General features: G+C 37.5%; 1 protein-coding gene across 1 annotated transcript in view; it reads left to right on the top strand.

Annotated features, from left to right (window-relative positions):
* Nucleotides 1-15,454, top strand: part of ZDHHC2 (zinc finger, DHHC-type containing 2) — a 54,630-nt gene that overhangs the window by 357 nt on the left and 38,819 nt on the right. The window contains exons 2-5 of the mRNA XM_011979583.1: nt 1,145-1,239; nt 10,250-10,370; nt 11,960-12,029; nt 12,756-12,788. Coding sequence (XP_011834973.1) covers nt 1,145-1,239; nt 10,250-10,370; nt 11,960-12,029; nt 12,756-12,788 — 319 coding nt within the window. The remainder of the gene's footprint in view (nt 1-1,144; nt 1,240-10,249; nt 10,371-11,959; nt 12,030-12,755; nt 12,789-15,454) is intronic.

The raw sequence follows: 15,454 nt of genomic DNA on the forward strand, positions 1-15,454 counted from the left end.
TCACACTGATTTAAGTGCCTTATTGAATAATTCAAATTTTTAATGATTCTGTAAGTATCATTCTTTAGAAAAATTAAAAATTGCTATTAAAGTTTTAAAATGCCAAATATGCTATATTTAAATTCGCATATTTTGTTCAATGATACCTTACAGAATTGTGTATTAATGTATTACCCAGAAGGAATCATTATCACCATATACAAAATTAATATTTAAAATTTGGGCTGGGCACAGTGGCTCACACCTGTAATGTCAACACTTTCAGAGGCCAAAGCGGGCAGATCATTTGAGGTCAGGAGTTCAAGACCAGCCTGGCCAACATGGTAAACCCCTGTCGCTACTTAAAAAAAAAAAAAAAAAGAAAAATACAAAAAGTAGCCAGGTGTGATGGAGCATACCTGTAATTCCAGCCACTCAGGAGGCTGAGGTAGGAGGATTGCTTGAGCCCCAGGGTGCTCTCCAGCCTGGGCAACAGAGTGAGACCCTGTCTCAAAAAAAAAAGGACAGAAAAGAAAAGAAAATTTTGCATAGTATTTGAAGACTTTCTAACACCACCCAGAATGTGTTTATATGCATTACTGAAAAAAGTATTCAGAACACTTTTTCAAAACAATAGTCCCGTGTGATAAATAAGACACTTGAACTCCCACTTATCCAGAGGTTCTCCGTTTAAATATGTTATCATTACACCAGCTTTGACTAGAGCCAAGGAAATAAGCAAACAGCTTCTCAAGTAGGAACTGCCTTTGTTATCTATGTCATTAAAGCAAAGTTCTTAAAGCCTGAGTGCTTTAACACTTGTTTTTAATGCAGTGTTTGCTAATTAAAGTTGCAGGCGTAACTGCCTTATTTTTACAATTTAGAAAAGGTCCTTGTCAGTGATTTTGCCAATAGATGGTCTGTCTACAGATGGGAGGCTTTTATTCATGGGCATAGATCTCATTATGCATTTAGGAATTTTTTTTAAAAACTCTTGGCTTTGGAAATCGTTGAGTTGTGTTTATTCTAGTATGAAGTAAAGGAACTTTCATAATTTATTATAATTGGTAATTTGGTTATTTTAAAACAAGCAGATCTTTTGTGAATACCATAATTTTAGTCTTATTTGCATATTATAATGATAATTATGTTTCTCTCATTTTAGTTGTGTGCCTGATGGCCTATCATCTACTTTTTGGAATGTTTGTCTGGTCATACTGGAAAACTATCTTCACATTACCAATGAATCCTTCAAAAGAAGTAAGTTAAAATATTAACACAATTATTCTAAAGATAGAAATCAGTAATACTGATGTATTATTGAAGAATGAATTTTATTTTTAATGTTGCAAACTTATTGAGTGTAGTGACTTTTTAGATTAAAAAATTAATATGTCTTAATAAATACTTGAATTTTCACTTGGAAATACTATTTTTCACCCGATGAGCACTGCATTTTCTGTATTAAATCTGTTATGAATTCCATTTCCGCTTTACAGTCATACATCAGGATGGATGGATAGGTAGACAAAGATAGATAATAAAATAGAGCTGGAAGGTAGACATAATTCTGTGATAATTATCATATTAAAGGTGTATTAGTTGGTTCTTAGCCACCAGAAACAACAATAACAACAAAATAATGGCTTAGTTAGTCTTCTCTGCATTGAAAAAGTCCGTAGCTAGTCCACAGCTTCCAGGTGCCCACACTCCCTCTGTCTTGTTTCTCTGCCACGTGTAGCCTCCATTTCCAAGGCCCCCTCTTGGTCTAAGACGGATGCTGCAGTTCCAACCATCACATCTACATTGCAGCCAGCAGACTAAAGAAAGTAGGAAAGAGGAGAAGTAAATGTCCTCTTCAAGAACACTTTCTAGACGTTCCTGATGTCATTTCCGCTTACATTTAGAAGTTAGTTTTATGGCCACATCTACCCACACAGAAGATGGGAGTGCAGACTTTCTTCTCGATGGCCATGTTAAACATGAGAGAAGAAGAGAAAGCTGGTCAAGGAGAGACAGCTAGCAATCTCTGCTTCAGAGGGTTTTAAGTAGAGTGAAGGATCAGATTTACATGTTGAAAAGATCATTCTGTCTGTCTGTGGATCATTCATCCTGGCTAAACATTCTTGGGGCAAAGAATTGTGTCTCACTAATTTTTTGTATCCTTGGCAGATAGCCCAGTACATTGTTGAATAAAAATATACTTTGCTAACGGTGGTATCGGTGTAGTTTTAGTAAGCCAAGGTAAAAAGGAAAAAAAAAAAAAAAGCATCACTGTAGACAGTTTCCTGAAGTAATCAGTTTGAAATGAAACTTTGGTCAAAAAAAGCCAATAAATATGCTATTTGTTTTGGGAGAGGATAATAAAAACCACAGATATTTGCACGGAATGAATGATATGCCTGGCTTAGAATGCTCTATCTATCTATCGCCTGTTTTTCTTCTATTCTCCACTTCTTTTTCTTTCCCAGTCTGTTTTTTTTCTTTCCTCCTACCGTATTTGCTTCTTTTCCATCATCTCTCTTACCTTCATCCTGTCCTTAGTAGTAGGCTGGAAAAAAAATACTGACTTCTATCATAGGTAATCTCATCCACTCTGGTAGTTTACATACAACTTCCCTACTGATAACTCCCAAATCATTTTGAGTTCTAGACTCCCCCTTAAATTTCAAACTTATGTATCCCCCTGCTAAGCATAGCTTCTTAATAATTCCACTGACACCTCAAATACAAAACATCAAAAACAGGAGTCATCACCTTCTCCTTCCCCAGAGTGTGACTCATCTCTTGCTTGTGTCAGTTAATGGTCAGTTTATCACTGCTCTAATTCTGGGTCTTCATCGTCTCCCTTGTCTGAGACATTGTATTCTTCTCCTGGTAATTTGGTTATTTTAAAACAAGCAGATCGTTTGTGAATACCGTAATTTTAGTCTGTATTTGCATATTATAATGATAATTATGTTTCTCTCGTTTTAGTTGTGTGCCTGATGGCCTGTCATCTACTTTTGGCCATGTTTGTCTGGTTATACTGGAAAACTATCTTAAGGTTTTCTGTTTACAGCCTTGCCTACCTTTCCTCACCAGAACCCCGCATAACTTCATCCAATACCCTGAAGCTGGAGTGGTCCACCTGAAAACTGATGTACCGCCTTCCCTTTACTGCTTGTGTCTATTGCGATTCCACATATCCCACAGGGGAAAGCTCAGTCTCTCCTGCCTAGCAATAGCAGCTCTTATCTCAGTTTCTGACTTTCCACTTTATACTCTAGTAGTTCTTAACTGCACATAGTTTCCTGTGTACAACATGGCATTATTTCCTTTCCAAAATATTCTTACCCCTTTCTCACTGAAATAATACATTTTTTTTCCATTCCTACTGGCAGCTCCTTCTTGGTCTCCTTTGCTGGTTCCTCTTCAGCTCCTAGACTGCCAAAGCATGGGAGTGTTCCAGAGCTTAATCCCTGGACCTCTTTTCTTATATACCTGCATTTATTCCCTTGTAGATTTCATTTATTTCTCTGACTTACTGTGTCACCCCAGTACTGCAGCTCTCAGATTAATATATTAGCCTGGTGCTTGCTAATAAACACCTGACACATTTCCAGCTACCTATTTTGACATCTAATAGAAATTTCAGGGTCAACAAAACTGAAAACAAACTTCTCATTTCTCGTTTAATTCCCCAGTGCTCCTAGTCCTAAAGTTTTCTTATCTCAGTAATGACGATTTCACTCTTCTGTTCAGGCCTGAAACATTGGTGTCATCCTTGGCTATGTTTTTTCTCTCAGACGCCACATCTAGTCAATCAGAAAATTCTATACCGTCACCCTCAGGGTATGGCCACAGTGTGAACTCATGTCCCGCACTACTCCCTGCTCCCACCCTGGTCCAAGCCACCGTCCTCTCTCGTTTATACATTTGCAGTAGCCTCTTAACAGGTTTTTGTTTCTGTTTTTGTTTTTGTTTTTGGCCTCCTCTTGTGTATTTTCAACACAGTAGCCAAAGTATCCTTTCAAAAGACAAGGCAAATCTCTCACTTTTTGGATGTCTTTTTACAAATGATACCTTATCATTGAGGCTATCTGTGATGACTCAGCATAGAATAGCAACCCCCCAACCCCCGGCATTCCCTGCACCTTACCTTCCTGGATTTTTCTCCTTACCATTTACCATCATGCAACACGCTCCATATTTATTTGTTGAATACTTTTAAAAATACACCATCACTAGAATGTAAGTTCCATGAGGGCGTGAAATTCATCTTTGTTCACTGCTTCATCACCGGGGCCTAAAGCAGTGTCTGACCTGCAGAAGGTACTCAGGAGATATTTTTTAAGTGACTGAAAGTGGGGAAGAAGTTATGCATACAGAGGCAGGTTTATTTTTATGGCTTTGGCAGGAAGTTGAAGTGACTTCTAACTTCTCTCTAACATTATATATGACATCATTGGCTAACAATGAAGAGGTAAGTGGGTTAATTAAGGGTTGGGAGAGTAGAGAAGGTTTGAAATAGTGGATTGGACAGAGTGTCAAAAGGAAATGAAACAAACACGGAAGAAAGAACACAGCATTGAAGGAACAGTCAAAACTGATGACAGTCAGTGACATTATAACAGTATCAGGCTTTGTTGCATGATTTTTCTACAAAAGATATACGTTATTCATACAACTGTGTGAGATAGATATTATTTTTTACTGTTTTACAGATGGAGCCATTGGCTTTGAGCAGGAAATAATTATCTTAAGGTATCTAGTGCTACTGTGTGGGAGAGCTAAGTTTCAAACAAAAGTCCTTTCAACCCTCAGGGACACTTTCTTTCCAGTACACCATGCTCTAGTATGGAGAGTAAGCACCATGGGGTGGGAGTGCCCAGGACTTCAGTCGCAGCATGGGGGAAAATATAGCAAAAATTTTTGTACATATGATTTAATATTTGTATTTTTAAAGTTTTGTATATGAGGTACATAAGATATTAGCTGATAAAGTATATACCAATACACGAACCTGGGAGGCGGAGGTTGCAGTGAGCTGAGATCGCACCATTGCACTCCAGCCTGGGCGACAGATCGAGACTCCATCTCAAAAAACAAAAAGAAAAAAAAGAATATTACCAATAAATACTCATCTGTTAGCAGTGTGATCTCACATAATTTTTTAATTTTTTGCAGTTAGGGGAACATGATCAAAGGAGTTTGGAGACTACTGTTAGGAAGAAAGAGCCCTTGTTTGGTGGTTAAGAACCTTAGAATATTCCCTTTATAAAATGCAAGGTCTTGGGCTATTCTTTTAATTGATCAGCTGTTAGAGACCTCTGGCTTGTAAAATGAGGATCCTGAACTTAGAACATGTGAATTAAAATTTGCCCTTTTCATAGCAAGATTGTTAAAGTGATAATAGTTTTTCATTGGTAAGGTTTTCTCCATATAAAAGTAATATAACTGCACTAAATTATATTTTGAAAATAGAGACTAGGCAAAAAGAAAAAAAAGAGAACAATCCATTACACCAATTCAAGCACTTTACATTCTAAATTTCTTTGTAGTTAAAAAAAAATCGTGAGTACCTAATAGGTATATATATTTATGGGGTACATGAGGTATTTTGATACAGTCATGCAATGTGTAATAATCACATCAGGGTAAATGGGGTATCGATCACCACAAGCATTTATATTTTGTGTTACAACAAATCCCATTATACTCAGTTATTTTAAAAAGTACAATTAAATTATTATTGACTGTAGCCACCCTATTGTGCTATCAAATTCTAGGTCTTATTCATTCTTTTTTTTTTTTTTTTTTGAGATGGAATTTCACTCTGTCACCCAGGCTGGAGTGCAGTGGCACAATCTCAGCTCACTGCAACCTCCGCCTTCCAGTTTCAAGCGATTCTCTTGCCTCAGCCTCCCGAGTAGCTGGGATTACAGGTGTATGTCACCACGCCCGGCTAACTTTTGTATTTTTAGTATTTTAGTAGAGACGAAGTTTCACCATGTTGGCTAGGCTGGTCTCAAACTCCTGACCGTGTGATCTGCCCACCTCAGCCTCCCAAAGTGCTGGGATTACTGGCATGAACCATGGCGCCTGGCCCTAATTTTTGTATTTTTAATAGAGATGGGGTTTCGCCATGTTGACCAGGCTGGTCTCGAACTCCTTACGTCAAATGATCCGCTGGCCTCGGCCTCCCAAAGTGCTGGGATTACAGGTGTGAGCCTCTGTGCCTAGCCTTATTCATTCTTTCTAACTTTTTTGGTTTTTGTACCATTAACCATCTCCACTTCTGTCCCAGTTCCTCACTACCCTTCCCAGCCTCTGGTTGCCATCCTTTTATTCTCTATCTCTATGAGTTTAGTTGTTTTTATTTTTAGCTCCCACAAGTAAGTGAGAACATGCTAAGTTTGTATTTCTCTGCCCTGCTTATTTTACTTAACGTAATGACCTCGAGTTCCATTCATGTTGTTGCAAATGATGGGATCTCATTCTTTTTTTGTGACTGAATGTATTCCATTGTGTAAGTGAACACCACATTTTCATTATCCATTCATCCATTGATGGACACTGAGGTTCCTTTCAAATCTTGGCTATTGGGAATAGTGCTACAATCAACATGGGTGTGCAGATTATCTCTTAACATACTTGTTTCCTTTCTTTTAGGTATACACTAACAGTAGGATTGCTGGGTCATATGGTAGCTCTATTTTTGGCTTTTTGAGAAACCCATTGTAGTAGTTCTAATTTACATTGCCACCAACAGTATACAAGGGTTCCCTTTTCTCCACTACCTCACCAGCATTCGTTATTGCCTTTATTTTATTTTATTGTTATTTTTTGAGACAAAGTCTTGCTCTTTTGTCCAGGCTGGAGTGCAGTGCTGCAATCACAGCTCACTGCAGCTTTGACTTCCTGGGTTCGAGCAATAGTCCCGCCTCAGCCCCCTGAGTAGCTGTGACTATAGGCATACATCACCACGCCTATCTAATTTTTTTTTTATTTTTTGTAGAGACGAGATTTTGCTATGTTGCCTAGGCTGGCCTCAAACTCCTGGGCTCAAATGATCCTCCCGCCTTGGCCTCCCAAAGTGCTGCAATTATAGGCATGAGCCGCTGCACCTCCCCTTTCCCTGTCTTTTGGATAAAAGCTATTTTAACTGGGTTGCGATATCTCATTGTAGTTCCGATTTGCATTTCTCTGATGGCCATGGATGTTGAGCATATTTTCGTATTACCTGTTTGCCCTCTGTGTGTCTTCTTTTGAGAAATGTCTATTCAGATCTTTTGCTCATTTGTAAATTGGACTATTAGATTTTTTCCTATAGGGTTGTTTGAACTCCTTATACATTCTGGATATTAATCCTTTATCAGATGGAGAGTTGACAAGTATTTTCTCCCATTCTGTGGGTTGTCTTTTCACTTGGTTGATTGTTTCCTTTGCTGTACAAAAGCCTTTTAACTTGATGCGATCCCATTTGTCCGCTTTTGCTTTGGTTGCCTGTGCTTGTGGGATATGACTCAAGAAATCCTTGCCCACGCCAATGCGTTGGAGAGTTTCCCCAATATTTTCTTTTAACTGGTTTCGTAATTTGAGGTCTTAGATGTAAGTCTTTAATCCATTTTGATTTTTGTGTAGAGCAAGAGAGGTGGCTCTCATTTCATTCTTCTACATATGGAGATCTAGTTTCCCCAGCGGCGCTTGTTGAAGAGACTGCCTTTTCCCCAGTGTGTGTTCTTGGCAGCTTTGTTGAAAATGAGTTTACTGTGGATGTGTGGATTTGTTTCTGGGTTCTCTCTTCTTTTCCATGGGTCTATGTATGCCAATACCGTGCTATTTTGGTTACTCTGTACAAATGCTAGTCTTATGCCAGTACCATGCTATTTAGGTTATTCCCTTACACTAAACTCTGTAGTGTAATTTGAAGTCAGGTAATGTGATCTTCCAGTTTTGTTCTTTTTACTCAGGATAGTTTTGGCTGTTCTGGGTCTTTTGTGATTCCATATAAATTTTAGTATTTCTCCTCCTTGGGAAGGCTTTCCAGGTTAGGTGTTGTGACCTAAGCTGTATCTGCATTAGGAGGTCCCCCAGTCCCAGTAATACTGTGGTTCTTACAGACTGGTAGATGTGTACTGCCTTGGTGGTCTTGGAGAAGATTTGGAAGAATTCTCTGGATTACCAGGCAGAGATTCTTGTTCTTCTACCTTACATTCTTTTAAATAAACAGAGCCTCTCTCTCTCTCTGTGCTCAGCTGCCGGGAGCTGGTGGAGGGGTGACATGGCACCTCTGTGGCCAACACCACTGGGACTGTGCTCAGTCAGACCCAAAGTCAGAATAGCATTGGGTCTCGCCCAAGGCCCGCTGTGTCCACTACCTGGCTCCTCCATCTATGTTCACTCAAGGCTGAAGGGCTCTGCAGTCAGTAGGTGGCAAAGTCAGTTAGGCTTGTGTCCTTCCCTTCAGGGTGGAGAGTTTCCTCAGGCCCTGGGCGGGTCCAGAGCTGCTATCAGTGATACAGATACTGCAGTCAAAAACCTTTCTAGTTTTATTTTGATATTCAGAGTGTACCTGTTCCCCATTTTTTTAATTTAATAGTCCATCAGTGGCTTATTAGCATTTTTTATTATTCTTTAAGTTCTGGGGTACATGTGCAGAACATGGAGGTTTGCCATGGTGGTTTGTTGCACCCATCAACCCATCGTCTACATTAGGTATTTATCGTAGTTCTATCCCTCTCCTAGGCCCCTAACCACTGACAGGCCCTGGTGTGTGATGTTCCCCTCCCGGTGTCCATGTGTTCTTATTGTTCAACTCCCACTTATGAGTGAGAACATGTGGTGTTTGGTTTTCTGTTCCTGTGTTAGTTTGCTGAAAATGATGGCTTCCAGCTTCATCCATGTCCCTGCAAAGGACATTAACTCATCCTTTTTTATGGCTGCATAGTATTCCATGGTATATATGTGCCACATGTTCTTTATCCAGTCTATTATTGATGGGCATTTGGTTCCAAGTCTTTGCTATTGTGAATAGTGCCGCAGTAAACGTACGTGTGCATCTGTCTTTATAGTAGATTATTTCACTGACTTATCACTTTTTAAAAGTTTTTTAAATTGTAAAATATTTTATGCGTATTATTGCATATATACAAAAACATATATATAATGCACTTCTTAAAGAATAATCAGGTGAAAACACCTAAGCAGTCACCGAGCCAGTATGTCAAACACTGTTCACATTTTCCATCTCTGCTGTGCGTCTGTCAGCTGTTTCCCTTTATTCCTCAAAACGTAACAACTATCCTGCATTTTCTATTCCTTTTTCTTTATAATTTTATCACATGTATATGTATCTCTAAACAACAATGTATATGTTCTTTAGCTTGCTGGTTTTAAAATTAGATGAATGGAATCATTGTATATATGTTCTGGAAGATTGTTTAATGTTCATTATATTGAGGTTCTTTGCTTTGCTATACACAACTATAGTTTATTAACTGTTAAATGCCGGTACTATTCCATTATTTGAATATATCATACCCCAGTTTATCCATCATCCTTTTGATGGACATTTGAGTTGTGTTTAGTTTTTTTATATTTCAAGCAATGATACTTAGATTTTTCTTGTACATGTCTCCTGACGCACATTTATAGAAATTTATACAGGTGTGTGTGTGTCTGTATGTGTGTGTAAGATATATATTTATATGTATATTATTAAACAGGAGCCCAAATTTTATTTTTCTCAAATATTTTAAAATTAGCCGGACCAAATTGTCAGTATAAGAAGTAAAATAAATAATTAGACCCTTTAGAAGTTCTGTGGGAGATTTCATGTAAGGATTATCTCTAGGTTAAAACTCACTTAAATAAGAAAATATGCTTAATGGATTTTCTACATTTGTTCTTAATGATCTAAATGAAAAATTTATTCACTGAGTTTTATTTATTCATTGGGCCATTTTATCTATCAGTATAACTAATATTTTGTTGGAACTCTGCGGTTTATAAGCATTTTTATGTACTCTGTTCCTTTTGAGTTACACAAAAACCAGAGGAAGTAGGTATAATGGTATTATGATTACTAGTATTATACCCTTTTTCTAGATGCATAAGTGAATGACCTGTAAGGTGAACAGACTTGCCCAGATTTCAAACTCTATTGTCTCTTTGAATGTACAATATACCATTAATATTTTATAAATACCCTTTTCCGGGTATGGTAGAGAAGACCAATATGTTATTTCTTTGAAAATACTGATTAAAATTTAAATGTATTCCACAGTTCCATCTCTCTTATGCAGAGAAAGAATTGTTGGAGAGAGAGCCAAGAGGAGAAGCCCATCAGGAAGTTCTTAGGCGAGCAGCCAAGGATCTTCCCATCTATACCAGGACCATGTCTGGAGGTAAATGTCAATAATGGGTGCTTTGCAATGGTATGCAAATAGCATCATTAACGTGACTGTAAGAAAATGTGTTTATATACTTGAAATGGTAAAACACTCATTTCAGAATACTGTGTTGTTTCTTGCACTGCTGTTAAATCTTTCCTGAATGATTCCATAAAACAGAATGGAAACCTGAATAACACTGTGGCAAAGAGATCTCAAGGAAATCAGAACTGACTTTAATCCTGTTCTGCCTACTTAGTTATGACTCAGTGAAGATGTGAGAACTGCTGAAATCTTGATTTATAGTAGTATTCATGTTTCAGGTTTTAATTGTAGACTTTCCTATACATATTTAATTTAAGGCAGCAGTGTCTATAATGAATATAAAATGAATACTTTTACAAGTATTTTTTCTTAAACTTAGAACAGTCATATAGGTGATGTAAAATTTCATTTAGGTATTGGTATAATTTTTTATCTCTCTTTAAAATTTTCTTACAAATGTAGTAAATTAACAAATCTCTTACTTGGGACATACTTTAAGGTAATTTGACAACTATCCAATTAAATAATTGTCTTACAACTGATGTCCATGGACTAGTGATGCTTACCCACCAAGACTTGCCCAGAACTTCTGTGGCTTCAGACCTGTGCTGCCCATTATGGTAGCTGCTAGCCCCATGTGGCTGCTGAGCACTTAAAATATGGCCAGTTCAAATTGAGATGTGCTCTAAGTATAAAATACACACTGGTTTCAAAGACTTACTATGAAAAAAATATATAAAATATCTCTTTAATGGACAGATACAGTGGCTTGTACCTATAATCCCAGCAACTTGGGAGCCTGAGGTGGAGGATTGCTTGAGCCCAGGAGTTAGAAGTTGCAATGAGCTGTGATTGCACCACTGCACTGCTGCCTGGGTGACAGAGTGAGACCCTGTCCCTAAAAAATAAAATAAATAAAAATGTAAAAAAGAAAGAAAGAAAGAAAAACTCATTAAGATTTGTGACTCTGTGTGGTGACTCATATACCTGTAATCCCAGCACTGTGGGAGGCTGAGGCAGGTGGATCACCTGAGGTCAGGAGTTCAAGACCAGCCTGACCAACATGGTGAAACCCCATCTCTACTAAAAATACAAAAAAATTAGCTTGGGCATGGTGGTGCACACCTGTAGTCCCAGCTACTCAGCTCAGGAGGCTGAGGTGGGAGAATTGCTTGAACCCAGGAGGCAGAGGCTGCAGTGAGCTGAGATGACACCGCTGCACTCCAGCATGGGCGACAGTGAGACTCCATCTCAAAAAAAAAAGATTTTTATAATACTTATATTTGCTTCTGACTCACTTATTATAACTACTGACAATTGAAAAAACATCAGAAAAATTTCCTTAGGAGATTCTCTGTTCTTGTTAAACCTCCAGAGAACTGTGGCTGTAGGCAAGTCATTCCATTTTTGTATTTAAACAGCATCAGATATCTTATTTTTTACCAGATTTAAATTTTATATGCTTTTTAAAATTTAAATTTGAAGAGATGATAAAGCCATTTAATTGTATATTCAATTCAGTGTTAACTCTAAGACTAAGTGGAGCTTTTTGTCCCTAGCCATCCGATACTGTGACAGATGCCAACTTATAAAACCAGATCGCTGCCATCACTGCTCCGTCTGTGATAAGTAAGAGAACCTTTAACTTCTAAAATATCTACATGCTGGTGGTCTTTTTCTTCGTTATGTTTCTTTTCTCACTGTTTTCCTGATTATCGTCTCCATATTCTGGCTTCTCAGCCCTTGATTTAGGAAATACAGTTGGGATAACCCGCTGGCATTCATGCCAGTGAGGCCTGAGGCCACAGTCAAGTGTCAATTTGCCCCCAGATTCACGGTGCCCTGAAGTATGTGATTTTTAGCAGTTCTGACTTGGCTAGTTCAATTTAGGAAATACTTCTAGTGTTTTCCATTTTTAAAAAGATAACTCAGTTGACTTCATGACAGTCAGATGTTGTTATATATTTAATATACTCCAAGAACAGTATGACTTGGCATCAGGATTGATATTGAAGGAGAAGTTTTATCCAGACTTTCTGTAAATCCATTGCAGTTTTGTTCTTTCTTTAGCATAAGATAGTTGTATATTAATACATTATATTGTTTTTAGAAAATGAGTTGCTTTGCATCTTAAGCATGTATATTTCAAATTCAAGTTACCTTATTATAAGAATTGGCTATAGTGTTTATTTTAGATGAGAACTTCTGCTATTATCCAATTTTTAGATAAGTAAATAATTTTGCAGTATTTTGCCTGCCGCAGCTCTTTGAACTAACCATAATTTATATTTTTGTAATGTAATATGATTAAAATTTCATGGGGTATTGGGTTTTGTGTTTTGCTTTGTTTTTTAGATGTATTTTGAAGATGGATCATCATTGCCCATGGTGAGTTGACTGTATATTTAAATGAGTTTGTGTCCCTTATAAATGTTAATAAATTGAATCACCCATGTAAATCTTTTCACAAATGAAATATTACTTGAGTTGACATAGCAGGAACTTTCAGGTTTAGTTTCTGAGATTTGTTTGATCAACTTAAAAGAGCCTTTATTTAGGGGAGTTTCCATGAAATACTTTTAAAACCAGTAGGTTAACAATATAACAGTTAATATCACATGTTAGCTCAGAAAAAAGGATTTTCTTTGTATGCATGTGCATAAACATAGAGATTCCAGAATACTTCACAGAAATATACACAAAGATGTACACGTAAATTATACATAGTACCTCACTGGAAGGTTTTTATAAAGAATTAAGTCATCTAAAGCTTTTTAACAATTTATTTTACGCAAAAGTTGACATTAAGGAGTAGAATACCAACTACACAGATACACAAATGCACACATACATTTAAACAAGATTTTCCACATAGAATTCATTAATATTTGCTAATATTTCTCAGTCACGAAATTAGGTAATTTAATAGAGGATTATTTGAAAGATCTGATTAGTAAGGTTAATTTTCCTTCCTTTTCCTATAATTTTTCATCTCAGTGTACACATGTCTTTGATAGTCATGCCCAGGTTGCTGGCCAGGTTGGATTTGGGCATGAGTATTACTTACTCTTCAAGCCTTCTTTCAGGGATGGCTCTACAGAAAGGTAGACATGCCCACAAGTCCACAGTAGGTATAGGGGGAAATATACGTAGGGAACAGTTCTCTTAGCAGCAGGAAAGATTCCCAGGGGAATGTAGGGATTGTGGTATCTTGTATCTTTCACCATTGTACCTCTTTCTTTTCTCCACCTCGATTTTCTCCTTTAAAGCATTCAGGCTAGTTAATTCATACAAGAATGGCATTCTTCTTACAGGTCTCGAGAAATAACCCCCCTTTGTACTAACTGAAACTTGCATTCATTCTTTTGCACCCACTCCCCGCCCACTTTTCTTTTCTGTTTTTTTTCTTCTTCCAACAAGTGTTCCCCCTCCCCCTGTGTCTTTAATTAGACGCCTTCTTCTTCTTCTTCTTTTTTTTTTTTTTTTTTTTTTAGTACAAGTGACTACATTATTGACTGAATCCGTTTCTTTTTATTTTCTTCACTTAATATATTCTGGAAATGTTTCTATATGAATACATAAAAAATCTTTTTCTACAGGCTTTGTGTGAATGTATTCGTCTAATGACAGTTACTTATAGTACTTCTAGGATGTTTTCAGACCCAGGCGCAGCCTTTCTTTTTTTTTTGAGACGGAGTCTCGCTGTGTCGCCCAGGCTGGAGTGCAGTGGCATGATCTTGGCTCACTGCAAGCTCCGCCTCCTGGGTTCACCCCATTCTCCTGCCTCAGCCTCCAACTAGCTGGGACTACAGGCATCCACCACCACGCCTGGCTACTTTCTTTTTGTATTTTTGGGTTTCACTGTGTTGGCCAGGGTGGTCTCGATCTTCTGACCTCATGATCTGCCCGCCTCAGCCTCGCAAAGTGCTGGGATTACAGGCGTGATCCACCACGCCCGGCCGGGGCAGCCTTTTTATACAGGTGTTTTAAACAGGTCTTTTGACCTTAGTATCTGTCAGCTTTGAACATTTGACACATTGAATCATTAATACCTCTCCATTTTGCAATGATTTCTCAGTCTCTGCTCTGGCCACTGAAGATTACCCACCAGAATTTCGGGGATCAATCTCATACTTGTGTTTTAACTAAAACAGATTCCATAGTATTTGCTTTATTGGATTTTCTATCAAAGTATTTTTTCCTTTAGTGTAAAATTTTAGTTAATTAATTATATCATATTAATAATGCTTGCCAAAGGTTAACACAAAAACAAATTATTTGAGCTTCCATTTATTGAGTGCCAATTATGTTCTAGAGGCCATATGTATAATCTGTAATACTTTAAACAGTGACAGAAAGAAGTAGAAATTATTTGTCTCATTTTATTTCATCTTTTTTTTTTTTGAGATGGAGTCTCGCTCTGTCTCCTAGGCTGGAGTGCAGTGGCGCGATCTCGGCTCACTGCAAGCTCTGCCTCCTGGATATTTGTCTCATTTTACAGGGGAAAAAAAATGAGGTTCAGAAAAGAGAAAGAGTGGACTCAAAGTTTCATAGGAAATTTTTTTTTTTACTTCGAAGGCCACACTCCTTCCAGTGTATTATGTTCTTTTTCCAATTTAAAGTCAGAAAGCAATTGCCTGGAAACAGGACCAACAGCTGTGTTTTACGCTGAACTTAACGTAAGAAGGATATTTACCTAGAACGCGTTTTGTTTCTCCATGTGAAGTCATTCCTTTTCTAGATGGAGAAATAGATTCAGAAGAAGTCTCCTTCCTTTTCAAATTGAGTCTATAAAGCAATAGGCAGTTAAAATGTCTAGCCAAAAGTTGTCTGTTACGAAGACAGGTATTATCCAAAATAAATGTCACTATATTTCTTCTAATTTTATATACATATACACACACAAACACACACACATATTCTGTGTATATACATATTAAACTCTAAAATACATGGTCTTTATTTACTGACCTCCTGTGTCCCTAGCTCTAACATGGCAAATTGTACCATCCTCTTAAGCAAAGCTAAATTAGTTGTTATAAAATCTGTGATCA

Source organism: Mandrillus leucophaeus, unplaced genomic scaffold (assembly GCF_000951045.1).
Source record: "Mandrillus leucophaeus isolate KB7577 unplaced genomic scaffold, Mleu.le_1.0 Scaffold204, whole genome shotgun sequence".
Taxonomy (NCBI): Eukaryota; Metazoa; Chordata; class Mammalia; order Primates; family Cercopithecidae; genus Mandrillus; species Mandrillus leucophaeus.